Below are 27,843 nucleotides of genomic sequence, written 5' to 3'. Positions count from 1 at the left end.
AACAACTTTAAAAATCTGCTATCCGAGCAGCTAACCGATCGCTGCAGCTGTACATAGTCCATCTGTAAACTACCCACCCAATTTACCTACCTCACCCCCATACTGCTTTTATTTATCTACTTTTCTGCTCTTTTGCACACCAGTATCTCTTCTTGCACATGATCATCTGATGATTTATCACTCCAGTGTTAATCTGCTAAATTGTAATTATTCGATTTATTGCCTACCTCATTGCCTTTTGCACACATTGTATATAGATTCTCTTTTTCCTACCATGTTATTGACTTGTTTATTGTTTACTCCATGTGTAACTCTGTGTTGTTGTCTGTTCACACTGCTATGCTTTATCTTGGCCAGGTCGCAGTTGCAAATGAGAACTTGTTCTCAACTAGCCTACCTGGTTAAATAAAGGTGAAATAAAAAAAAATTAAAATAAAAAACTCAGACATAATTTACAAACGAAGCATGTGCTTAGTGAGTCCGCTAGATCAGAGGCAGTAGGGATGACCAGGGATGTTCTCTTGATAAGTGTGTGAGTTAGACCATTTTCCTGTCCTGCTAAGCGTTCAAAATGTAACGAGTACTTTTTGGAGTCAGGGAAAATGTATAGATTAAAAAGTACATAATTTTCTTTAGGAATGTAGTGAAGTAAAAGTAAAAGTTGTCAAAAATATAAAAAGTAAAGTACAGATACCCCAAAAAACTACCTAAGTAGTACTTTCAAGTATTTTTACTTAAGTACTTTACACCACTGCTGAAGTCACACCTTTTTAATTTACAAGTGAATACAGTATGTGCACATCAACACTAGAGGGTGGTGTAGTATCTTGTATTGACCCTTAAGGCAACGCTTTACCTCAAGCCTGCAGATATAATGCTTTATAAATTGTTACAAGCATGTATGAGCCTTCAATGTCTTATTTTGAGGCTTATGATATGTCTCTCTATGTATCAACATTTCAACGGACAAAATTTGACTGGTACTTAGTCAGGCTCATTATTAGAAAGCATTACAAGGGAGGTTGTTCTCGTGATGTCTTCAATTGCATTACATCTGCAGGTATTGCAGATTTAACATGTTACCACACTTACTCTACAATAGGCTTTCATTGAGCGATCACAATCAGTGTCCCATGCACCAAGGAACAATCAAAATCAAATCAGATTATATTTGTCACATTCTTCATAAACAACAGGTGTTGTTTATGTAGCAGGCAGGAGTGTATGTGAAGAGTCAAAAATGTTAGTGCAAAAAGGGTCAATGCACATAGTCTGGGTAGCTATTTGGTTAACTATTTAACTAACTAAGTAACTTAACTTCTGATCAGTCTTATAGCTTGGGGGTAGGAGCTGTTCAGGGTCCTGTTGGTCCCAGACTGCATCAGTACCGCTTACCGTGCAGTAGCAGAGAGAACAATCTATGACATGGGTGGCTGGAGTGTTTTATCAGAGTCAGTTTGCCATGCACCATCAGCTATCCCAACCAGTGTGCCATGCACCATCAGCTATCCCAACCAGTGTGCCATGCACCATCAGCTTTCCCAATCAGTGTGCCATGCACCATCAGCTTTCCCAATCAGTGTGCCATGCACCATCAGCTATCCCAACCAGTGTGCCATGCACCATCAGCTTTCCCAATCAGTGTGCCATGCACCATCAGCTTTCCCAATCAGTGTGCCATGCACCATCAGCTTTCCCAATCAGTGTGCCATGCACCATCAGCTTTCCCAATCAGTGTGCCATGCACCATCAGCTTTCCCAATCAGTGTGCCATGCACCATCAGCTATCCCAATCAGTGTGCCATGCACCATCAGCTATCCCAATCATTGTGCCATGCACCATCAGCTTTCCCAATCAGTGTGCCATGCAAAACACCCTCTCAGACTACCAAATACCATCAGAACATCCCATCCCTTGTTTTGGGTCCACATATCAGGAAAACGACCCAGGAGTCGTTCCTGTCAGTTGTGTACTGTTTACTCATGCATAAAGGTTCATGGGAAAACTGCTCCTTCCTTGATGTGTTTATTACTTTTTTATTCAACCTTTATTTTGTAAGATGGTTGCCACCACGTAGTCTGGGTTCCAGTCTTTTCCAAATCTTTGGTAAATGACAGGAGCGGCAAGTAATAGCTGAACAGATGTGACAATCAGGCTAAGTTACACGCCCCCCAGTGTCGAGAACATAGAGCCACACAGTGGAGGTGTCATAATAACCTAAAACCTAGCAGTCAAACAGGGAAATGTTTTCCAATCATTTTTACACCATTCATTTTTTCCCATAGGGGATTTTAGGAACACTTAAAATAAGGGCTGCGTTTCGTGTATGCTTACCCTGGCGTAACATTTTGATAACCATGTAAATCTCTCTCCGACAAGGAGACTTTTATCAATATATTTGACTTTATTTCATCTCATATTTTAAAATGCTAATTGCCATCAAAATAAACATCATGCAAGACTACAAATCCCTGCAGGCTCCTGCTCGGCATCTCTAGCTGACACATTTGCTAACAGGTATTATGTCAATTTAAAACTTGCATAAGACAGTTCACAGAATTGTCAATTTTTCTGAAATGATCCAAAATATTAATTACTAAATTTAGCTAACATTAGATAGTTAATCCAGAGATTCTTAACTTTGCCTCGATTCGGCAGTTTCATTCAGATCATCATGTCATTTGTAGTACTTTATGATTGCCACATAAGCACCTAATTAGATATACATGGTTATCAAAACGTCACGTCAAGGTAAAACTACATGAAACACAGCACTTATTTTAAATGTTTCTAAAATTCCCATATGGGAAAAATTAATGGTGTAAAAACAATTGGATCCTTGACTTTCTAACCAACAGAACCCAGAGGGTGAAGCACGGTGAATGGGTGCTTGTCAGGGGAGCTATCATCATAAACAGGCTCACCCCAGAGGTGTGTCCTCTCGCCATTCCTCTACAATATATCCTGTACACTGATGATTGTCGTAGCCAGAACGAGAACAGACACATCCTGAAGTTTGTGGAACACTCTGTAATAGTCCGTCTCCTTTATGATAATGAAACTGACCCTGTTGTTGATGATTTTGTACATTGGTGTGACAGTGCATTCATACAACTGAATGTGACAAAAAACAAATATATGTGTATTGATTTCAGGTGTCAACCCCCTACCCCTCAGAACACTATCATCAAGGGCCTGAAGGTAGACACTGTAGACAACTACAAGTATTTTGGCACACATTATTGATAATAACTTTGAGTCTAACACTGACATGCTGTGTAAGGGCCAGCAACGCCTTTTTTTGTCTCAGACAACTGGCAAAGTTCCAGGTAGAAAGGACCTTGATGAGTCTTTTATAAGTCGTACATAGAGTCTGTCTTAACATTTTCTTTGATTTGCTGGTACGGCAACCTCGGTGTAAAAGTAAAAAATAGCCAGCTAGCTAGAAATAGTGAAAGTGGGCAGTAAGATCACAGGAGTCCAGCAGAGTCTGTCTGATCTGTACAACAGACAAGTGGCGAGGAAGGCAGAATTCATCCTGTCTGACTGTCTGCCTACTCCCCTACACCTTGAGTTCCAGGTCTGGCTCCTGGTTTAGATTCCCCACTGTTAAGACTAACAGTCGCAAGCAGTCCTTTACCCTTTTGAATACAGAGAAGAGGTAGGCAGGCTAGGGATGATGAGGATGTTGAGAATGATGTTTTTTTGTTTATGTCAGTACATTGACACATTGTTCACAAGATGATCTAAGAATGCACGGAGCACTTCACTTATTAGGCAACTTTGATTGTTATACTTGTGTACTGCTGCTAATGTCGATCACTAGAAGTCTACTGTATATAATTGGCTGTCAGGCAGATGACTTAATGGAATAGCCCATTGTATAACCTACAACTGTGTCTCATTGTGATCCATGTGGATTCTATTGTTCAATGTTGTTATTTATGCTCCTATGCTGAAAAACAAAGTGTCCCCTGGGACAATAAACTTGAACTTGCCATCTACCCATTCAGTTCACCAGCAAAAAAGAACAGGCATATTTTTTGTTTTGTTTTTATTGTCTATATCCATTTTATTATAACTATTATCAAGAACATATTATATAATTTCCTTCAGTAATGAACCTTCTTAGAAAATAATAAATTACATTGGTCTAGGTGACCAGATTGAGTTCAACAGTCATCAGAATAATTCAGAATGGTCTCACCACAGATGGATGCCTAATTATCATATGAACAGTTAAAGTACCAATAACTTACATTTAGATATTAGAGGCTAGTGAAAGAAATACAAATGTCCAGTACAAACATTATCTATAGTCAAAATGGATGGAAGTATTAGTACTAACAACCAATCCTAACAATCTTTGATTACTCTAGTAACAACACCCAATCAAAATATTTCATCAGTTCATCAGACCTGGAGGTTTTCAGTAGCACCCATGGGCTTAAGCTAGACAGCATTTACCCAGCTAAAAGTAAGAAAACTATAGCCTATTATAGCATGCAGTAGCACTTAACATCTTCTTTAGGCTTAGTCAGTACCCTACTAATACAATAAAGTATGTGATTGGTAAATGTTTCACCTTGTTCAGCATTAAGTGTTTCTCAAAGAAAACAAAGGCTCCAAAATACCAGGCAGTCCGTCAGATATCATATGAGTTAAGACAAAAGCAAAAAGTGTGCAAAAAGATGAAATCGTTCAGTTGTGTCCTCTGTAGAACTGTCATCAAAACATTTCCCGATCAATCATTAATGACTTATACTGTTTTTCAATGCTTTCTTACGGCATCAGTGGCATGACTCTTCATGACATAGCTTGATTAAGAGCTACCAGGTGTACAGGCAGTTTGTATACAAAAGAAATATCTAGAAATACTATTCCTCTGAATTGGTAAATAAGCTTTATTATTAACGTTACATGTACATTATACATCTTTAATTGGAACTATCCAGCATGTCACTGGTCTGAAAAAAACATTGTTCTTCATACTACGATGGATAATACATGAAAAACAACATGGTAATAACAAAAAACTTTGTACAGCTTATACAACTTTGGAGCTATTTCTAGGATGTTGTACGTACAATATAGTTGCATGCCATTTTCTTCAATATTCGCAACTTTTGGCAACACTGGCACTGCCATCTTAAATGTCAGACTTGTCTCGTACAGTTCTGTCACGTGATACATGCAAACTTTATATATTTAAAATAGAAACAAATACACAATAACAAAATATCCACGTTGACTACATTGAATCAGACTTGGCTCCTTAGTCAAGATGGACTGGGTTGAGTTGCGGTCCAGTCTTCCATCCAGCATGGCTGCTCCACACAAACCTCTCATATATACTCAAAAATCCTTACAATGGACCAGGACCGCATTCTTCTGAAAGGCAGAAAATGTGTGACACACACACACACAAAATCCACTGCTCTTCTATGCACAAAACACACAATCCTCTTGAGCACATATCTGTCCATCGTCCCCCAACACATACACACACAGTGCAATTCCAAATTATAAAAGAAAAAAAAAAGAAAAAACAAAAGGGTGGGTATTTCAGAAGTTCACAGTTGCAGCAGGTGTGTGATTGAGGGGTGAAGTCAAGTAGACAAGTTGACGAGCTCGTGGGCCACAAACTGTTTCAAGCGCTCCAGGTACTGTCCGTAGAGCTCCACATCGTTGTGGCCAGCGCCCTCCACCCACAGGGGCTCCACGGGCCTCTGGCAGCGCTCGTACAGCGCCAGGCCGTGGGAAAAGTCGATCACCTCGTCCTCTGTCCCGTGAATCACCAGCACTGGAGAAGTCACCTTGGAGATCTTGTCAATACTTTGGGAGGCGAGTTTAGATGGGCAGACGCACCACACACAAGGGAAAGAACAGAGGAAGGGAACTGTTAGGCAAGTATAATTTCCAAGCAATGATAAACAGATGACAGGAATAGGATTGAAAATAACTCAATGTTGTAATTTCAACAGCAGGCAGTTTACCCTTTTAGACTTGTCAACAGCGCAATTCTCTACAGCTGGCACAATTACGGAAAATAAAATAACCATTAAAAAAAAAAAAAAATGTTTTATGGGTACACTCGTGATGGCTGCCTGGGATTGTGAAACAATAATTTCCATGGTAATGTAGAATGTTCATTCAAATTATATTAAAACCTCTTAAAACCCCTTTTTTCCCAATTTTCGCCTAAAGACATACCCAAATCTAACTGCTCAGGCCCTGGCAAGGATATGCATATTCTTGATACCAATTGAAAGGAAACACTTTGAGGTTTGGGAAATATGAAATTAATGTACGAGAATATAACGCATTATATCTGGTAAAATATAATACATCATCTTTGAAATGCAAGAGAAAGGCCATAATGTACTATTCCAGGTTAGGCGCAATTTAGATTTTGGTCACTAGATGGCATGGTGTGTGCAAACTTTTAGACTGATTCAATAAACCATTCCATTTCTGTTCAAAATGTTGTATCAAGACTGCCCAAATGTGCCCAATTGGTTTATTAATACAATTTCAAGTTCATAACTGTGCACTCTCCTCAAACAATAGCACAGTATTCTTTCACTGTAATAGCTACTGAAAATTGGACAGTGCAGTTAGCTTAAATTCTTGTTAATCTTTCTGCCCATATTTACATTTACATTTAAGTCATTTAGCAGACGCTCTTATCCAGAGCGACTTACATTTTACTTTTTTTTTTATTTTTTTAAACTAGGCAAGTCAGTTAAGAACAAACTCTTATTTTCAATGACGGCCTAGGAACAGTGGGTTAACTGCCTTGTTCAGGGGCAGAACGACAGATTTGTACCTTGTCAGCTCGGGGATTTGAACTTGCAACCTTTCGGTTACTAGCCCAACGCTCTAACCACTAGGCTACCCTGCCGCCCCATATCAGATGTCCTGGGAAATGTTCTTGTTATTACAACCTTATGCTAATCACATTAGCCTACGTTAGCTCAACCGTCCCGTGGGGGGGACACTGATCCCGTAGAGTGGGTCATGCAATGAAATGTATTTTGTGTACAGTAATTGCTGGACTATTAAGCGCACCTGAATATAAGCCCTACCCACTGAATTTTTTACCAATATGTATTTTGTACATAAATAAACCGCACACGTCTATAAGCCGCAAGTGTCTACCGGTACATTGAAACAAATGAACTTTACACAGCCTTTAAACGAAACACGGCTTGTAACAAAAATAAAAAATAAATAGCAGTAAACAGTAGCCTACCAAGAAAGTCAAACTTCATTGCGGTGGCGATTGTTTTGGCTTTCAGTCGGATCTGCACAGCTCCAACGTCTTATCATCGACTCATTAAGGCCAAGCTCCCGTGCAGCAGCTCTATTTCCTTTTCCAACAGCCAGATCGATCGCCTTCAACTTGAAAGCTGCATCATATGCATTTCTCCGTGTCTTTGCCATGATGAGGGTGACAAAATGACTACCCTAATCAGAATGATGGCAAGTTTGAGCTCGCTCGATTTACGTCACATTATGTGACGGTGCTCAGTTTTTGGGCGGCATGAATCTTGTGGGAAAAAAAAAAACATAAATTAGCCGCGTCATTGTATAAACCGCGAGGTTCATAGCGTGGGAAAAAAGTAGCGGCTTATAGTCCGGAAATTACGGTAATGTCAATTGAGTTGAATCAACAAACCACAGCACATATTGATGAGTATACTTCCTGCTTTGCTCTATGGGTACACTCGCAATGGCCACCAGTCCACCCATTATGCTGTCATTGACTTGAACGGGGACACCTGTTCTATTCATCCTATTTCTATGGCAGGACATGCAGTCAGGACTGGAGGAGATAAGAAAATGTGTCTTTGTTTTTTAAATACGCACTTTCCCAAAGGTTATTTGAACGGTTATAATGGTGACTATGGTCATTTGGCTGACCAATAAGCGTCATCCAAAATTCCATGACAGTCACAGTCCTACAATTCTCCATAACCTGGCAGCAACCAAGGACCACCAGATGAAGCATTTGAGTTCAGAGTGACTCAAACATGACTGCTTTATCCTCTTGATGCTAGGGGTCAGATTATTATTATTTTTTTTTTTAAATAACGTTCCCAAGGTAAACTTACTATTTCTCAGGTCCAGATCGTAGAATATGCATATAATTTACAGATTAGGATAGAAAACACTCCAAAGTTTCCAAAACTGTCAAAATATTGTCTGTGAGTATAACAAAACTGATTCTGCAGGCAAAAACCTGAGAAAATCTAACCCGGAAGTGATTAAAAAAAATAAAAAGATCTGTGTTTCCTGGCCCGTCTTTCTTCCATTTAAAGGGGTATCAACCAGATTCATTTTCCAATGGCTTCCTCAGGCTGTGACCAGGCTTTAGACATAGTTTCAGGCTTTTATTTTGAAAAATGAGCGAGATTTTTCAAAAGTAGTCAGGTGTCCTCTGATTAGTTCCTGCGCGCAAGAGGGGTAGCTCTCCATTTTCTTTTTCTCTCTTATTGAATAGGTTACGGTCCGGTTGAAATATTATCGATTATGTTTGTTAAAAACAACCTGAGGATTGATTTATAAAAAACATTTGACATGTTTCTACGAACATTACGGATACTTTTTGGAATTTTTGTCGAACGGAACGAGGCTTTGGTTTTCTGAACATAACGCGCAACCCAAATGGCAAACGTCCGAAGATTATCAAAGGTAAGCGATTAATTTTATTGCTTTTCTGACTTTCGTGACCATGCTAATTTGGGGCTAGCTGTTGTAGCATTGATTGATACACTCACAAAAGCTTGGATTGCTTTCGCTGCAAAGCATATTTTCAAAATCTGACACGATAGGTGGATTAACAACAAGCTAAGCTGTGTTTTGGTATATTTCACTTGTGATTGCATGATTATAAATATTTTTAGTAATATTTTGCGCCCTGCAATTCAGTGGTTGTTTAGGAAAATGATCCCGCAAAAGGGATCCGTAGCGCAGAGAAGTTATGCTCTGTGTGTGTGTGTGTGTGTCACTCACTTGGGGAAGGCGTCAAAGCAGTAGGTTTTCTTGGTGTCTGGGAAGGCCACTCTCATGCCAGAGGTGAGAGGGGAGTGCAGGACGACCGCGGCGCTCTCGTAGCGTGCCGCCAGGTCCACGGAAGGGACCGTACCGATACTCTGACCATACACGATCACAGTCTCTGGCCTAATACCATACCTGGGGGCAGAGACACAGAACATTATCATCAGCTACACAGCATCAATTACCTGATTCTCTGAATAAGGACGATGACAAGGTAGGATGTCGATGATGATGTAGACCAAGAGAATAATGATGACATAGTTTGTCAGTCAGTCAGTCGGTCGCTATTAACAAGATTCCATCACCCCACTCAGGTCAGAAGTGCAGTAGTCAGGAGGGAGCTTAAGTCTAGGATCAGTCGGTGTGGGAGCATTGACGTGTCAATAAGGGGTGTGGTGGGACAAGCAGAAGATACAGATAGAAAAAGAGAGGAGAGGAGAGCGAGAAAGGCATTATTATTATGGAAAATGTGACCAACACAGCCAGTCAGCTGACTTTCCCGGCTATAAACCGCTTCAGGACTTATCACACAAACAACACCAGTTCTACCTAGCCCAGCCTGTACAACACTGACACAAGGGTAGGTCATCCAACTGGTTGGAGAGTGACAGCACAGACATATGATGCGTGGAGGCTCACAGGAGGTCCCAAGTGGTCAAAACCTTCTGATGACAGAGTGGACTAAGTAGGCGCACAGGGCCCATAGGAACTAGACTATATTAAGAACTAGAATTCTCAAATGTGGGTGAGGAATTTTAAATTCAGCCTCTTCTTTGCCAGCAACTGTTCTGAGCAGCAGCATTACCTCAAACAGGCTAGCCAGGCTATAGCAGGCTGGCCAAAACCTAACATATGTCAAAACACACTGTGTGTAATGTTTATAACAGTTCATGTAAAACATATGATATAAAGTACAGCCAGGGACTGTAACACTAGTGGATCAGGTGAATGTAAGTGACTTTGTGTGTGTGTGTGTTGCCAGGCCAACTTAGGGCCAATTTCAGCATGAACTCATTTTACCTCACTGAGCACGCTCCATGGTTATACAAGCTCTCCACTACCCAATCATCAATTTATTCCCTGAGACCAATCCAATCTATAACGCAGAGAGAGCGAGGGAGAGAGCAAGAGCAAATGAAAGGGAAGAAATAAGGGAAGAACAGCACCACTGACAGTAGAGGTTAAGAAGGGGGAAGCAGCTAGGCTATAAGATAATTGGGTCTCGTGTTCTATGGGTCATATTTTCAACTGAAGAGGACCTGCTGCTACGTACGTTAATAGCACGTTAATCACTGCTCTCTCTCCTGCCCTCAGTCATGTCAGTCGGAACTGAAAATGGAGTTACACTCAATACGACCCATACCAGAACTACTGTGTTGGCTGCCATGGGCACTACTGTGTGTGTGTGTGTGTGTGTGTGTGTGTGTGTGTGTGTGTGTGTGTGTGTGTGTGTGTGTGTGTGTGTGTGTGTGTGTGTGTGTGTGTGTGTGTGTGTGTGTGTGTATGCTGAAGGGATCTTCCTTTTGTCTCCAATCAATAATATGATTGATCAGGAAGTTTGTTTTCACTTCCTGGGGCAGAGGCTGCAGTGGGTATCTGTCTGAAACCTCATTGGAAATCTGTTACTAGGCTACCAGTCAATATTAGACTTGGAAGGATTGACTGCTGGAACACGTCCAAGTGAAAAGAAAATGAAACAGCACTATTCTATTTGAGTGGACATCCCTCACAGCAGGTTCCCACTGACAAAACCCAACCCTTTTAGTTCCACAAATAGTGTGCTCTCTCTCTATGTGTGTGTTTGTGTGTAAAAATGCTGTAAAGCAAGAATGCTTCCTAAAATATACATGTTAATAGTGTATTTATCAATTAACAAAATGCAAAGTGATTGAACAGAAAAATATACATCAAAACAATATTGGGTGTGACCACCCGTTGCCTTCAAAACAGCATCAATAGGTACTAGGTACACTTGCACACAGTTTGAAGGAACTCGGCAGGTAGGGTGGCCCAAACATCCTGGAGAACTAACCACAGTTCTCCTGTGGATTTAGGCAGCCTCAGGTGCTTCTCTCTCTTCATGTAATCCCAGACAGACTCGATGTTGAGATCAGGGCTCTGTGGGGGCCGTACCATCACTTCCAGGACTCCTTGTTCTTCTTTTCACTGAAGATAGTTCTTAATGACTTTCGCTGTATGTTTGGGGTTGTTGTCATGCTGCAGAATAAATGTGGGGCCAATCAGATGCCTCCTTGATGGTATTGTATGATGGATAAGTATCTGCCTGTACTTCTCAGCATTGAAGAGACCATTCATTCTGACCAAATCCCCAACTCCATTTGCAGAAATGCAGCCCCAAACTTGTAAGGAACCTCCAACATGCTTCACTGTTGCCTGCAGACACTCATTCGTGTACCCATCTCCAGCCCTTCAGAGAACAAACTGCCTTCTGCTACAGACAACTCTTTCACATTTTGACTCTTCAGTCCAAAGCAGGTGCCATTTTTCTGCAACCCAGTTCCTGTGTTTTCGTGCATAGTTGAGTCGCTTTCCATGTCGAAGGTATGGCTTTTTGTCCGCAAGTCTTCCATGACGGCCGCTTCTTACCAGACTTCTCCGGACAGTAGATGGGTGTACCAGGGTCCCACTGTTTTCTGCCAATTCTGAGCTGATGGCACTGCTGGACATCTTCCGATTGCGAAGGGAAGTAAACATGATGTGTCTTTCATCTGCTGCAGTAAGTTTCCTTGGCCGACCAATGCGTCTACGTTCCTCAAAGTTGCCCGTTTCTTTGTGCTTCTTCAAAAGAGCTTGGACAGCACATCTGGAAACCCCTTGACATTTCTGCCTGGGAGAGACCTTGCTGATGCAGTATAACTACCTTGTGTCTTGTTGCTGTGCTCAGTCTTGTCAGGGTGTATGACTTGACAGTAAACGGTCTTCAGCAACCTCACCTGGTTAGCTGAGTTTGGCTGTTCCTCACCCAGTTTTATTCCCCCTGTTCCTCTGTTTCAGTTAATGATTGCATTTCAACCTACATATTGAATTGATGACCATTAGCACCTGTTTAAACAATTATGCCAATCATACACCTGACTATGTGCCAACAAAATCCCTGACTTTGGTCAAGTGTACCTACAAGAATTGATGTTGTTTTGAAGGCAAAGGGTGGTCACCCCAATTATGCATTTAGTTCATTGATAAATATAATCTATTAACATGTCTATTTTTGAAAGCATTCTTACTTTACAGCATTTTTTCACACCTGCCCAAAACTTTTGTACAGTACTGCATGTACCAATAAAGTGTGTCTGCTGACGGTGTGGGACACACCTGCTGACTCATGATTGAGTCACCTGAACACGCAGGTAAGACAGGACCTCCCCCTGCACCAGAACATAGGAACACGAGCGCGTGCAAACACAAACCATTTTCCTCTCTGACATAAACGCAAATGCAACCTAAGCTCACAAACACTTATCATTAAAACAGTATCTTGCTTTAAAACTCACCTCAAAGTAATTGGTCAATTTGAAGAACAAGTTCAACAACAGGTTGAAACGGAGTGAAAAACATGTTTCAAAGCCTAACAACTAAAATGGACAGTTCTTTCTAAGGTGATGACTAATTCAAAACACCAAATGCATATTAGAGCTTACGCATTAGCATGGGCCTATATATGAGCTGATTAAATAGGGATTTCTTTAGACCTGGCTAAAATAAATCATGGATTTATTATGATTGTGTATATTAGACTTTTTAAAATGTAGACGTTCCAAAGGCGCGCATCAATGGCTTGTATGCATGCAGGCCTGGAGATGGCCTGGAGATGTATGCATGCAGGCCTGGAGATGCTAAACGGGTTTATGATAATTAAGTGTAAATTACCATGATACCGGCAGACTTTTGCATGACAATAACCAGCTGACAACATTTCATGACCGCCACAGCCCCATCTCCAGCCCTCATTTAACTTGCAAGAGAAACACACTCACATGAAAGAGACAGCGGCAGGATGCTAAAGGGGAGACATTGAGAGAGAGCTTTTAGATAGGATAAATAATTCATGTTCAAAGTCAGTAGGCCCACAGCTTCCTTTCGCACAAGCCAAACACATCTCATATAGACTATGACCTGTAGTCAACCACAGGCAAAACACAGTCATGTAGTGAGTCAAGTCTATCATACCTGTGTCAAAAAAGATGTATGGGTTTCCCCACTCTTTTTATATATTTTTTCAAACTTTTCGCCCTTTGTCTCCAATTTTGTGATATCCAATCGGTAGCCACAGTCTTGTCTCATTGCTGCAACTCCCGTAGTCGAAGGTCGAGAGCCGTGCGTCCTCCGAAACACAACCCAACCAAGCCACACTGCTTCTTGACACAATGCCCACTTAACCCAGAAGCCAGCCACACCAATGTGTCGGAGGAAACACCGTACACCTGCCGACTGTGTCAGCGTGCATGCGCCCGGCCCGCCACAGCAGTTGCTACAACGCGATGGGACAAGGACATCCCTGCCGGCCAAACACTCCCCTAACTCGGACGAAGCTGGGCCAATTGTGCGCCGCCCCATTGAGAGACATGTCTCTGGAATTCAAGTCAAACACGGGGCAGTGAAACACAGCACCAAGATGAACCATTTGACTGTTAAATAAAGGAGGCCAGGGCTCCCTGTAGAATGGAGAATAAGATCACATGCTGCGTTGATAATTGGGTCTGGCAGTGGCATGGCTGAGGTAGAATTTTCCCATTGCGCTGATCTGAGGTCTGTGTCTTTTTGCCCTCTTTATGGTTACAAATAAGACTTCTGGGAAGGGTGGATTGATCTTGGATCTGCCATTAGGGTCAGCTTCTATTTTGAGGGTGTCAGTCAGTTTGGCAATTATGGGACAGAAATGACATTGATCTTTGGATTACCAGTGGATGGGTGACAAAGTGGGGCAGAACCTGACATAGATTTGGGGTGGAATACTATGTGACGTTGGAGACAACAAGCCCTGGCCAGTTGAAAAGGTGCAGGGTTGGAAGCACCCGAATCGGGCACAGAGCTGGGCTATACTAAGCCTTGGGCCAAATTAAAAGTAGCACAGCCTCGTCTCACCTGATAGTGGAAATTAGGCTATTGTCAATCAACATGGACTACAAACCCCACCACCCATGTTGTGCCGTCTCACGGTTCTCCCCTCTGGTTCTGACCAATGGGAGCCGACGCTGGTAGATGGGATGGGAGTAGTGTAACTGTTGATATTGCTTCATTCTTCATACTTAGAGATTTGTTATGGAATTTGCAATGCAAAGAGTCTGTCCCACAGACATCCAAACTATTGTAGCCTTCATGCATGGAAACAGGCAATGACTCTACTCCTCACTGATGTGCAGTTTAACACTCTGACAGAGAGAAAGCTCTGCTGATCAGTGTCACATTACTGTCTGAAGCCATAAGCCATATTGTGATGTTGTGTTCAATATTGGCCTCCTGAATATTGTATCTGTATCTATGTAGCTACACTGCAGAATTCAATGTGAGCAGAAAATTTGCACACAAAACACCATTAATAGCTAAAATGGTAGTGCAGCCATGCAAATCCAGACAACCCACCCAAAGCCACAGTTAATAACAATCCTTAATTTGTTTTTCAGTCTAAAGCAGTTCCGCCACTGGGTTAAAAGCTGAGGGATGGTGCTTGTTGAAATGTAACTATTCTCAAAAAAGGTAACCTACATAAAATGAATCTATGAATGCAAGAACTGAGAGTCCATTATCATTTCAATATCTAGGGCTAGTTTCTGTATGTGTCATTCAGGCCAACTGAATTAACCACATCACATTATGGAACAACTATGCAATCATATTCCCATTCCAATAGTAAGTTGTTGGGGTCTTCATATTTCTCCTGTTTTTTCTAGTATTATATTGTTGTTGATTTTTGCATTGTTGGGTTTGAAAGAAAGGCATTTACTTGTGCATGTGACATTAACTTGAAACCTTCCTCAGTTAGTTAATAGGTATCTGGCCTATATGTTGGCCCATGAGAAAACCCCCATATGTTGTATTTATTTTTAAAAAGAGGACACACACACACTAGAGGTCGACCGATTAATCGTAATTAATTAGGAGCGATTTCGAGTTTTCATAATCGGAAATCTGTATTTTTAGACACTGAGTTGGCCGTTTTTTAAAGTTTTTTTTTACACCTTTATTTATCCTTTATTTAACTAGGCAAGTCAGTTAAGAACACATTTTTATTTACAATGACGGCCTAGGAACGGTGGGTTAACTGCCTTGTTCAGGGGCAGAATGACAGATTTTTACCTTGTCAGCTCGGGGATTCAATCTTGCAACCTTACAGTTAACTAGTCCAACGCTCTAACCACCTGATTACATTGAACTCCACGAGGAGACTGCCTGTTACGCGAATGCAGTAAGCCAAGGTAAGTTGCTAGCTAGCATTAAACTTATCTTATAAAAAACAATCAATCAATCATAATCACTAGTTAACTACACATGGTTGATGATATTACTAGTTTATCTAGCGTGTCCTCCGTTGCATATAATCAATGCGGTGCGTATTTCGCGAAAAAGGACTGTCTTGCTCCAATGTGTACCTAAATCATAAATATCATCAATGCCTTTCATAAAATCAATACACAAGTATATATTTTTAAACCTGCATATTTAGTTAATATTGCCTGCTAATCTAGCTCGTTGCGAACTCTGTGAAGACTATTTCTTCCTAACAAAGACAGCCAACTTCGCCAAACGGGGGATGATTTAACAAAATCGCATTTGCGAAAAAAGCACAATCGTTGCACGACTGTACCTAATCATAAACATCAATGCCTTTCTTAACATCAATACACAGAAGTATATATTTTTAAACCTGCATATTTTGCTAAAAGAAATCCAGGTTAGCAGGCAATATTAACCAGGTGAAATTGTGTCACTTCTCTTGCGTTCATTGCCTGCAGAGTCAGGGTATATGCAACAGTTTGGGCCGCCTAATTTTCCAGAATTTTACGTAATTATGACATAACATTGAAGGTTGTGCAATGTAACAGGAATATTTAGACTTATGGATGACATCCATTAGATAAAATACGGAACGGTTCCGTATTTCACTGAAAGAATAAACGTCTTGTTTGAGATGATAGTTTCCAGATTCAACCATATTAATGACCTAAGGCTTGTATTTCTGTGTGTTATTATGTTATAATTAAGTCTATGATTTGATAGAGCAGTCTGACTGAGCGATGGTAGGCACCAGCAGGCTCGTAAGCATTCATTCAAACAGCACTTTCGTGCATTTTGCCAGCAGCTCGTCGCTGTGCTTCAAGCATTGAGCTGTTTATGACTTCAAGCCTATCAACTCCTGAGATTAGGCTGGTGTAACCGATGTGAAATGGCTAGCTAGTTAGCGGGGTGCGCGCTAATAGCGTTTCAAACGTCACTCGCTCTGAGACTTGGAGTGGTTGTTCCCCTTGCTCTGCAAGGGCCGCGGCTTTTGTGGAGCGATGGGTAACGCTGCTTCGAGGGTGGCTGTTGTCGATGTGTTCCTGGTTCGAGCCCAGGTAGGGGCGAGGACAGGGACGGAAGCTATACTGTTACACTGGCAATACTAAAGTGCCTATAAGAACATCCAATAGTCAAACGGTATATGAAATACAAATCGTATAGAGAGAAATTGTCCTATAATTCCTATAATAACTACAACCTAAAACTTCTTACCTGGGAATATTAAAGACTCCTGTTAAAAGGAACCACCAGTTTTCATATGTTCTCATGTTCTGAGCAAGGAACTTAAACGTTAGCTTTTTTACATGGCACATATTGCACTTTTACTTTCTTTTCCAACACTTTGCTTTTGCACTATTTAAACCAAATTGAACATGTTTCATTTTATTTGAGACTAAATTGATTTTATTGATGTATTATATAAAGTTAAAATAAGTGTTCAATAAGTATTGTTGTAATTGTTAATATTACAAATTAAAAAAAACATTATTATTTTATTTATTATATTATTAATCGGTATCGGCTTTTTTTGGTCCTCCAATAATCGGTATCGGTGTTGAAAAATCATAATCGGTCGACCTCTAACACACACACACACAAAGGTAGAGCACGACCAATATGCGTTTTTTGGGTCCGATACAGATTCCGATTTTTGGGGGACAAAACCTACCGACAGTTATATCTGCCAATATACTGTTTTACAGCAGAGAAAATGAAAGTCACATTTTTTCACAATGAGTTCTCATACACTGTCATCTAAAAAAACAATTGTCCAAGAAATATGCTTCAAATGTTGATTTCTTACATTGTGAAAATGACACATCATGAGAATGGTGTCCAGAGAAGTTTGAGATGACCTCTTTCACCCTATGTGTTGAAAATCAGTCAATGGAATTGTCACCCGATATCCATTCATTGGTAACAGAGACAGTAGCTGCTTCAAACAGAAATCAGTGTGCAGCATTAGAATCAGATTTCCAAAGCAGGCAAGAGGGGGAGGTGATAGAGGACGAAGGGAGAAAGAGAGGAGGAGAGAAATCAGGTCAGTGTGTCCAAGAAACAAAAACTATTGGCTACCATAGCAATAAAATGATTGTGTAATTTACAATCCAATGAAATTATCTGAAGATGTTAATGTTTTGCTCCTACTCTTCCATCTCTCTCAAACCCCACCCCCACCCCTCTCTAACCTCATCCCCACCCCTCTCTAACCTCATCCCCACCTCTCTCTAACCCCACCCCCACCCCTCTCTAACCTCATCCCCACCTCTCTCTAACCTCATCCCCACCCCTCTCTAACCCCACCCCCACCCCTCTCTAACCTCACCCCCACCCCTCTCTAACCACACCTCCACCCCTCTCTAACCACACCTCCACCCCTCTCTAACCACACCTCCACCCCTCTCTAACCCCATCTCTCTCTAACCTCATCCTCACACCTCTCTAACCTCATCCCCACCCATCATTAACCACACCCCCACCCCTCTCTAACCACACCCCCATCCCTCACTAACCACACCCCCATCCCTCACTAACCACACCCCCATCCCTCTCTAACCACACCCACACCCCCACCCCTCTCTAACCCCATCTCTCTCTAACCCCACCCCCACCCCTCTCTAACCTCATCCCCACCCCTCTCTAACCTCATCCCCACCCCTCTCTAACCTCATCCCCACCCCTCTCTAACCTCATCCCCACCCCTCTCTAACCCCATCTCTCTCTAACCTCATCCCCACCTATCTCTAACCTCATCCCCACCCCTATCTAACCTCATCCTCACCCCTCTCTAACCTCATCCTCACCCCTCTCTAACCTCATCCTCACCCCTCTCTAACCTCATCCTCACCCCTCTCTAACCTCATCCTCACCCCTCTCTAACCACACCCCCACCCCTCTCTAACCACACCCCAACCCCCTCTAACCCCATCTCTCTCTAACCCCACCCCCACCCCAATCTAACCTCATCCCCACCCCTCTCTAACCTCATCCCCACCCCTCTCTAACCTCATCCCCACCCCTCTCTAACCTCACCCCCACCCCTCTCTAACCTCACCCCCACCCCTCTCTAACCTCACCCCCACCCCTCTCTAACCTCACCCCCACCCCTCTCTAACCTCACCCCCACCCCTCTCTAACCTCACCCCCACCCCTCTCTAACCTCACCCCCACCCCTCTCTAACCTCATCCCCACCCCTCTCTAACCCCACCCCCACCTAACCCCACCCCCATCCCTCTCTAACCTCATCCCCACCCCTCTCTAACCTCATCCCCACCCCTCTCTAACCTCATCCCCACCCCTCTCTAACCTCATCCCCACCCCTCTCTAACCTCATCCCCACCCCTCTCTAACCTCATCCCCACCCCTCTCTAACCTCATCCCCACCCCTCTCTAACCTCATCCCCACCCCTGTGTGTGTGTATGTGTATGCAGAAGGAACAAGTAGGCTAAGACGAGAAAAATGGCACACAACACACACACAGGTAATATGTGTAGGAGGGAGATCAGCAACAGAAGAGAATGGCTACAGTCAAACGGATGTGAGATTTGCAGGAGAACCACACAGATGGTAGCAGGCATATATGTTTCTCAGCCCCAGCTACAGTATGTCTGTCTGTATGTAGGCTAGTCCCTGTACGGTAATGGTTTCCTGTTTAACTTTACTCTCAGACCTGTCCCATGGGGGCGAGGGGGCCTACTATATGGAGAAACACTTATTCTAGTCAATGTCATCACAGTTGGCAATTTGGGCCCAAGTAACCTCTGTGTTAGTTACCCTCTTCCTGTTTGTGTATTTGGATGTTCCTTCCTTTCTTTGACTCGTTTGTTTGTCCCTTTGATTTGTTGTCAAGATGCAGGAAATAAGTCTGGATTCACTTTTATTCCCCCAAAAACTGTGCATAAACAATATGTAGCCTAAACATCTCACATACGCTCGGACACACACATAAAAGACTCAGCTGAGAATGAAGGACAGGACAGAGGGGAAGGGGATGGGTAGAATCCATAGAGGAAAGCGCTCTGTGTGTGTGTGTGTGTGTGTGTGTGTGTGTGTGTGTGTGTGTGTGTGTGTGTGTGTGTGTGTGTGTGTGTGTGTACGGGACCCCACCTGGGACCTAGAGCAGAGCTGCCAGTAAAAGCTAGCAAGAGAAAATAAAACAGGAGAGGGGGAAGTCATAGAGGACAAAGGGAGGAGAGAAGCGAGATAGGAGGGAGAGAGAGGAGAGTGTTGGAGACTAGAGGTTACATGGGGATCAATTAATTGATAAATGGATGGATGGGATGGCCAGAGGGATGGGGAGAGGAACTGATGAACAGAAAACCATTGCCTTGGGGGCGGCCGGGTAGAAGGTTGAGGAGAAAGCATCTAGCCTACACATTTTCAAACACATCATTTAATGTAACGAAAAATAAATGTTTTCTCCACTTCGCTTTCCAACCAAGAATATTTAAGCCATGGTGCGAGCTTTAGGTGGAACGATAGTCAGCAACTCTTGGGTAGGACACATCAACGTCACAAACAGCCACTTCTTTGCCATCTCACTCCTCCACCATCACCTACCACATCTGCCCTCCTCCCTCGTCCCCTTACTCACCGTGTCCTGAGTGCATGCCAGGCGGCGTCCACATCAGCGTACAGGTTCTTCTCAGAGGGTTTCCCCGAGCTGGCCCCGTAGCCTGAGTAGTCGTAGGAGAAGACGTTGCAGTTGATGCGTGAGCCCAGGCCGATGTAGAAGCTGCTCATCTGGCCCAGGTCCACCGCGTTGCCATGTGAGAAGAGGAGTGTGAAGCGGGCGTTGGGTGAGCAGCGGACAAACATGCACGCTATGCGGTTGCCGCGTGAAGTGCGCGTCATGAAGCACTCGATGGCGTCCTTCTCACGCGCTGAGTATTGCCAGTCTGCGCGCTCAGACAGGTGCAGGGTCCAGCGGCTACCGCTCTCATCACACATGAGGGTGTAGGTGGGCTCTGGGGGCAGGAAGGCCAGCTTGGAGGTGATCTTGCTGGGGCATGGAGGGCAGCAGAACAGGCAGCAAAGCTCACTCAGGGACAGGTGGTTCATCCTCAAACACTGCTGGGGGAAGGGGGAATGAGAGGAGACATTACCATTCACTATTACTAATAGGGTATTATTGACATGGCACATTCAATAGCCTACATTAGCTTGATCTCACCAAGACTGAGGACAAATGAAAGAGGGTTTACGGTCTCTTTCCAGCCCGGTGCACAAGCACACCACAGTTATTGACAGACATTTTGAAAAATATGCTCAGACACACACCGACACACAGCTGCGACTCACGGCAGTCTCGACCACTGATGCATGCCTCCCATAAACAGACCAACAGACTGAGGCACATACGTTAAAGCCTATAACCAGACTTCACTTCAGCTTAAACAGAAACCCCTTATCAGATATAGAGTATTATCTAAACACGTTGAGGCTAAAAATGGATTTGTGCTTCGTGACTCGAGCTCGAGAAAAAGCTATAAAATAGCATTACTGTGTTTAGGTTACTAGGCTGGTGTGGAGCGATTCTCAAAGTTCTCTACCCACCCTGTTAGACATATGGGCAAGTGGGAAATGCACATGAACTCCTCTTAGGCCTGAGCTGGTTTTACATACACTATCGATTCCCTTCTGCATGCATGGCCTCCCTTGACCCCGAGATCATTCGACAGCTAGAGCACTGATGAGCATTTATTCTGTCTGCCTCAAAGTGTCAATCCTAGAATCGGTCCATTGCTATATAATGCTTCATTCTATAGCTTGAGGACTCCTGATATCTCCAGGAGTGATATGTATAATTTTTTGTCTTCATCTGTTGTTGTCTAGTACTGTCTTTTTGCTAGCTAGGGCCATCTACTTGAAGTGCTGCCTGTATTCCCAGTAGCCTACTTGGTGTGTGAACGAATGACTGCACAGAACTTTCTGTTGATCGTTGACACATCAAATAGGATTAAGGGGCAGGACAATTTGTGACTGTTGTGGTTTAGGTAATCAGTGACATCGTCAAAACTAAGTGTCTCGTCGTCAAAACTAAGACCGTCGCCGAAACGAAGACGGTTCTGCTGAGTTATTGGAGGAAGGAAAGAGAGGAAGGCTCCACACCACTCTCACTTGAGTATCTTACCTAGTTACTTTCAGATCCCATTTTGCTCTTTTGTAGCTTTGGCAACTATGTGTGTGTTTTCTATCCCAGTTCGCTCCTCTCCCTGTAGGCTTTACAGACGCTCCCCACCCCTTGGCTGCAACCCTTCTAATTTAGTGTACCCTGTGCACACAGCCCATGTGGAATTCCTGATCCCCGGCAGCGTTTGGAAGTGCCTATCTGTGGTCAAGAACGCAGAGTTCATCTTAGCCTATGCTGCCCTTCAGTCCCTAGACTTTTTGGTCCTGATGGAGACATGGATCACCCTAGAGAATACTGCTACTCCAGCTGCTCTCGCTTCATCTGGCTAGTTTTCTCTCATAGTCCGAGCGCATCTGGTCATTGCGGTGGTGGCACAGGGCTGCTCATTTCTCCAAAACTGAGATTTTCTATTTTCTCAACTCAAGCTTAACTTCTTGCGACTATAGGGGGTGCTGTTTTCTCATTAGCATAATTTGCATTACAGATTAAACGGCTTCCTACTCAATTCTTGCTCGTACAATATGCATATTATTACTATTATTGGATAGAAAACACTCTCTAGTTTCTATAGCCGTTGGAATTTTGCCTCTGAGTGGAACAGAACTCATTCTACAGCAATTTCCCTGACATGGAGTCAGATTTCACACATTTTGGCCCCTGATCTGGAGTCAGTTTAAAGGCCACTGTGAATGCTATGAGGATACAGACACTGCTTACGTCTTCCCCTGGATGCCTTTACGTGATGACGCTTTGAATGGTATCGATTGCGCAATCACAGCCACTATAAAACAAAAAAACGTGTAGGTAGGAACTCTTTTCCAGCTGCGCCGGACGCGCGGTGGACACCGCCCTGCTCTTTTTCCAAGCATTAGTGTAGCCAGTAATATTTCTCCGGTCATGTTTTTACCCGTTATAGGTGTTAACAGCATCATAAGGTAGTTAATTTGAACCGTTGTATTGCAATTTATGTCCTTTTAGTGCGATTTTGAGGCATTGCTTTGTTGTGCACTTTGACGCGCTGGGCACATTTCGGGGTCCCGGTCGTACGTTAGTGGGCATTTCGACGGACAAGTGGACATCTTTCGACCAAAAGAAGATTAGGTCCAAGAAAGGATTCTTTGCCCAAGATTCTGATGGAAGAACAGCTCACAGTAAGAACAATTTATGATGATAAATCGTGTTTCTGTCGAAAAATGTTAAAGCTTACGCCGCCATTTTGTTTTGTATAGCTTCGCTTGGCGCAACCTGTATTGAAAAGTAAGGATAATTTAAAAAATTTAATTCAGCGATTGCATTAAGAACTAATTTGTCTTTCGATTCCTGTCAACCCTGTATTTTTTTGTCAAGTATATGATTAGCTATTGATTAAACTAGATCACTCAAAGATGGCGACCGACATTTCCAGGCTTGTTTTGCTACTATTTTCATTGTATAACCACAGTTTTTTATGGCTAAATATGCACATTTTCGAACAAACTGTATATGTATGTTGTAATATGATGTTACAGGAGTGTCATCTGAAGAATTCTGAGAAGGTTAGTGAAAAAATTAATATATTTTGGCGATGATATGATATCGCTCTCTTTGGCTAGAATCAGTGCTCGGGTAACGTTTGCGTATGTGGTATGCTAATATAACGATTTATTGTGTTTTCGCCGTAAAACACTTAGAAAATCTGAAATGTCTGAATTCACAAGATCTGTGTCTGTCCATTGCTATGTGCTGTGTATTTTTAAGAAATGTTTTATGATGAGTAAATTGGTAATACAAGTTGCTCTCTGTAGTAATTCTAGGAGCTTTGGTGAGATTTGTGATGCTGGCTGCAATGGCAAACTATGATTTATACCTGAAATATGCACATTTTTCTAACAAAACCTATCCTATACCATAAATATGTTATCAGACTGTCATCTGATGAGGTTTTTTCTTGGTTAGTGGCTATCAATATCTTAGTTTAGCCGAATTGGTGATAGCTACTGGTGATGAGAGAAAATGGTGGACAAAGAAAAATGGTGATTTTTGCTAACGTGTTTAGCTAATAGATTTACATATTGTGTCTTCCCTGTAAAACATTTTAAAAATCTGAAATGGTGGCTTTATTCACAAGATCTGTATCTTTCATTAGGTGTCTTGGACTTGTGATTTAATGATATTTAGATGCTACTATTTAATTGTGACGCTATGCTAGCGATGCTAATCAGTGTGGGGGGGGGGGGGGGGGGGGGGGGGGGGGGGGTGCTCCCGGATCCGGGGTAGAGGCTCGTTAGAGGTTAACATTGTTGTCATCTATCGCCCACCAAGTGCCCTAAGAGAGTTCCTTAAACTTCTTATGGCTGGGGGAAGTATTGAGAAGCTTGGATTAATAAGGTGCCCAGAGTAAACTGCCTGCTACTCAGTCCCAGAAGCTAAGATATGCATATTATTAGTATATTTGGATAGAAAACACTATGACGTTTCTAAAACGGTTTGAATGATGTCTGTGAGTATAACAGAACTCATATGGCAGGCAAAAACCTGAGAAAAAATCCAACCAGGAAGTGGGAAATCTGAGGTTTATAGTTTTTCAACTCATCACCTATCAAATATACAGTGGGAATGGGGTCATATTGCACTTCCTAAGGCTTCCACTAGATGTCAACAGTCTTTAGAACCTTGTTTGGTGCTTCTACTGTGAAGGAGGGGGGAATGAGGGCTCTTTGAGTCAGGGGTCTGGCAGAGTGCCATGAGCTGACCAGGCGGGTCCACGTGAGAGAGTTAGCTTGCGTTCCATTGCATTTTGAAGACAAAGGAATTCTCCGGTTGAAACATTATTGAAGATTTATGATAAAAACATCCTAAAGATTGATTCTATACATTGTTTGACATGTTTCTACGGACTGTAACGGAACTTTTTTACTTTCGTCTGCTCGAGCGGCATGAATTTGGATTACTGGGCTAAACGCGCGAACAAAAAGGAGGTATTGGACATAAATGATGGACTTTATCGAACAAATCAAACGTTTATTGTGGAACTGGGATTCCTGGGAGTTTATTCTGATGAAGATCATCAAAGGTAAGTGAATATTTATAATACTATTTCTGACTTTGTTGACTCCACAACATGGCGGATATCTGTATGGTGTGCTTTTTCGGTAAAGCTTTTTTTTTTTTTATCTGACACAGCGGTTGCATTAAGGAGAAGTGTATCTATAATTCCATGCATAATAGTTGTATCTTTTATCAATGTTTAGTATGATTATTTCTGTAAATTGATGTGGCTCTGCAAAATCACTGGATGTTTTGGAACTACTGAACGTAACGCGCCAATGTAAACTCAGATTTTTGTATATAAATATGAACTTTATCGAACAAAACATACATGTATTGTGTAACATGAAGTCCTATGAGTGTCATCTGATGAAGATCATCAAAGGTTAGTGATTAATTTTATCTCTATTTCTGCTTTTTGTGACTCCTCTCTTTGGCTGGAAAAATGGCTGTGTTTTTCTGTGACTAGGTGCTGACCTAACATAATCATTGGTGTGCTTTCGTCGTAAAGCCTTTTTTAAATCTGACACTGTGGTGGGATTAACAACAAGTTTATCTTTAAAATGAATTGAATTTGGCACCCTGCACTTTCACTGGCTGTTGTCATATCGATCCCGTTAACGGGATCCCAGCCATAAGAAGATAATGAGCTTGAGCTCATTTCCTGATAATGGCTCACTAAATTGTTTCCTTTTCTGTCTCCTTCTCCAACCCTAGCCACTCAGATTGTCATGCGCCATCACAATCGTTTCTTCCACGCTCCCACTACCCTCTCCTATCCTACCATCTCTCTCTTCAGCTAAATCCTTCTCCCTCCTGTTCCCCGATTCCACCTTTTCGACCCTACTATCCTCATCCTATGACTTGCACTGTCCCCGCCTGCTCCGTGGCTAAGTGACTCATTGCAAGCTTACAGAACAGGGCTGCAAGGAGCTGAGAGAAAATGGAGGAAAACTAACCTCACGGCGGACCTATCATCCTTTCACTCCCTACCTTGTCTTCCTCTGTATCTGCTGCTAAAGCCACTTTCTATCACTCTAAATGCCACGTTTTCCCCTCCAACCCTAGAAAACTATTTTCCACCTTCTCCTCCCTTCTTAATCCTCCATCCCCTCCCTACTCCCTCTGCAGACAACTTTGTCAACTACTTTGAAAAGAAGGTTGGCGAAAGCCATTCCTCATTCACTCGGCCTATTGAGTCCACTGGTCCTGCTCACACAGAACTACCTTACGCCTTGACCTCTTTCTCCCCTGTCTCGCTCCAGATGAAATCCTGCGACTAGTGAGGTCCGGCCGCCCGACAACCTGCCAGCTCGACCTCATCCCCTCCTCCAGACCATGTCTGGAGACGTTCTCCCACTCCTCATTGCTAACCAATGGCTGTGTCCCCTCTTACTTCAAAATAGCCAGAGGCACTCGTCAAGAAACCAACACTCAACCCCTCTGATGTCAAAAACTACAGACCGGTATTACATCTTTATTTTATTTCCAAAACACTTAAGCATGCCGTCTCTGACAAACTCTCTTGCTATCTCGCTCAGAACAATCTTCTTGACCCTAACCAGTCAGGCTTCAAGACTGTTGACTCAACCGAAACTGCTCTTCTCTGTGTCAAGGAGGCTCTACACACTGCCAAAACGGACTTTCTCTCCTAGGGGAAAGAGTATTTTAAATAATCCCACAGCACCTCCCCTAGCACTCACTTGTCTTGTCAATCTTGCAAGCAATCTGGCCATCCAGAATCACAACAGGCTAAGTTCTACCCCATGGAAGCGCACACATCTTTTTCATGACTAGTCAGCCAACATCTATAAAAGCAATTCAGATTCTAGGGGACCCCATAACGTTACACATCAGCTAGGGTTTGTTTTAGAGACTATCCAAAAGGCCTGACTATAGACATCCTGATACATTTAGCTACAACGTTAGTTTACGGTGGTACTGGAGATTTATCAACGCCTGTCAAGTAGTCTGATTAATCAGGCTGTAATACACAATTAATTGGTATATACCGCCTGATTAATCTTTCTAGTCGTGGGTGCTTGCCAGAAATGATTCGTTGCGATTATATTTTAACGTTAAAGAAAATAAATCGTAGGGCCACCTTTTCCAGCCTATGATGACTGAAAAGTAAACAGTGGTCGGCAAAGGTACAGCAAACACGTCGTTGTGTTACGGATGTAATCGTTGCTCTGAGTGAAGTAACGGGTCGCCAAACGACCTATGGGAACTCCTTCCTTCTTCTTCACGCGACGTGATTGAGATGCATAATATCAAAGATGTTTACGCCACACCCTTAAACGAAAGAGAAGTACTTCCTAACAGCCAATAATTGACGTTATTAATGAGCTAATAGTCAATAGAAAATATTTGATAGTAGCTAGCTAGGCTACCCGAAGAGGATCACACACATACCTGGTAATGCTGCGGATTGTAGTTAGTATTTCGATGATTCTGGCGAGTAACTTAGCTAGCTAACTGCCGTAGACAGATAACACGTACAAGTAGCTAACGTTAACCAGGCAGGTTGACTCGAAAATGCCTTAGCTTATCTTCCCTTCGTCCACTCTGGTTAGCAGGGTAACGTTAGCTATGAATCTTCTTGACGTTTACACACGACTACTGTCTACCCAAACCAAGCTACAACTATTTGACACTCAGTCTTGTCCATGTGGTCCGGATATTAACTTAAATGCCTCCACAAGACGTAAGTAAACCAAATATATTATATAATGTTGACTTCAGTCACAGGTTCAATACTTGTAGCTTAACCACTGTTGCTTGCAGACTGTCTTCTCTACGGAAAACGGAACATAAAAACATCGAAACCGTAGTGACGCCGGTATGATTGAATTGGCTTATAAGAAAGCCAATTAGAAACGACTATTTTCTAACAAAGGCCAATCAGATTGCTCAAGGCGTTACCTCTTCGGTGTAGAATGACGTAATTATTTTATTTTTTAGCGGAATGGGGTAAGGGAAATGCTTTATCTAAAAGAGATAGTGTCAATACGATATTTAAATTAGAACAATACTATATTTACATGTGGATTTTTATGCTATTAAACGTTGATATTGAGATTTTGCTAAGTTAAATTGTA

General features: G+C 42.5%; 1 protein-coding gene across 2 annotated transcripts; it reads right to left on the bottom strand.

Moving 5' to 3' along the window:
- Positions 1–4,887: 4,887 nt before the first annotated feature.
- Positions 4,888–27,587, bottom strand: LOC129853237 (alpha/beta hydrolase domain-containing protein 17B). 2 transcript variants are annotated; one of them, XM_055919047.1, is made up of 4 exons: positions 27,158–27,587; positions 20,177–20,655; positions 9,020–9,199; positions 4,888–5,836 (listed from the first exon to the last, which is right to left on the bottom strand). In XM_055919047.1, the coding sequence occupies exons 2-4, from the start codon at positions 20,641–20,643 to the stop codon at positions 5,611–5,613; spliced, it is 873 nt and encodes a 290-aa protein (XP_055775022.1). In that variant the 5' UTR covers positions 20,644–20,655; positions 27,158–27,587; the 3' UTR covers positions 4,888–5,610. The 2 variants fall into 2 exon arrangements, with proteins under 2 accessions (XP_055775022.1, XP_055775023.1); XM_055919048.1 differs by having other exon boundaries at positions 20,177–20,652.
- Positions 27,588–27,843: the final 256 nt, after the last annotated feature.

Source organism: Salvelinus fontinalis, chromosome 4 (assembly GCF_029448725.1).
Source record: "Salvelinus fontinalis isolate EN_2023a chromosome 4, ASM2944872v1, whole genome shotgun sequence".
Lineage (NCBI taxonomy): Eukaryota > Metazoa > Chordata > Actinopteri > Salmoniformes > Salmonidae > Salvelinus > Salvelinus fontinalis.
This window is presented reverse-complemented; position numbering and strand designations above follow the sequence as displayed.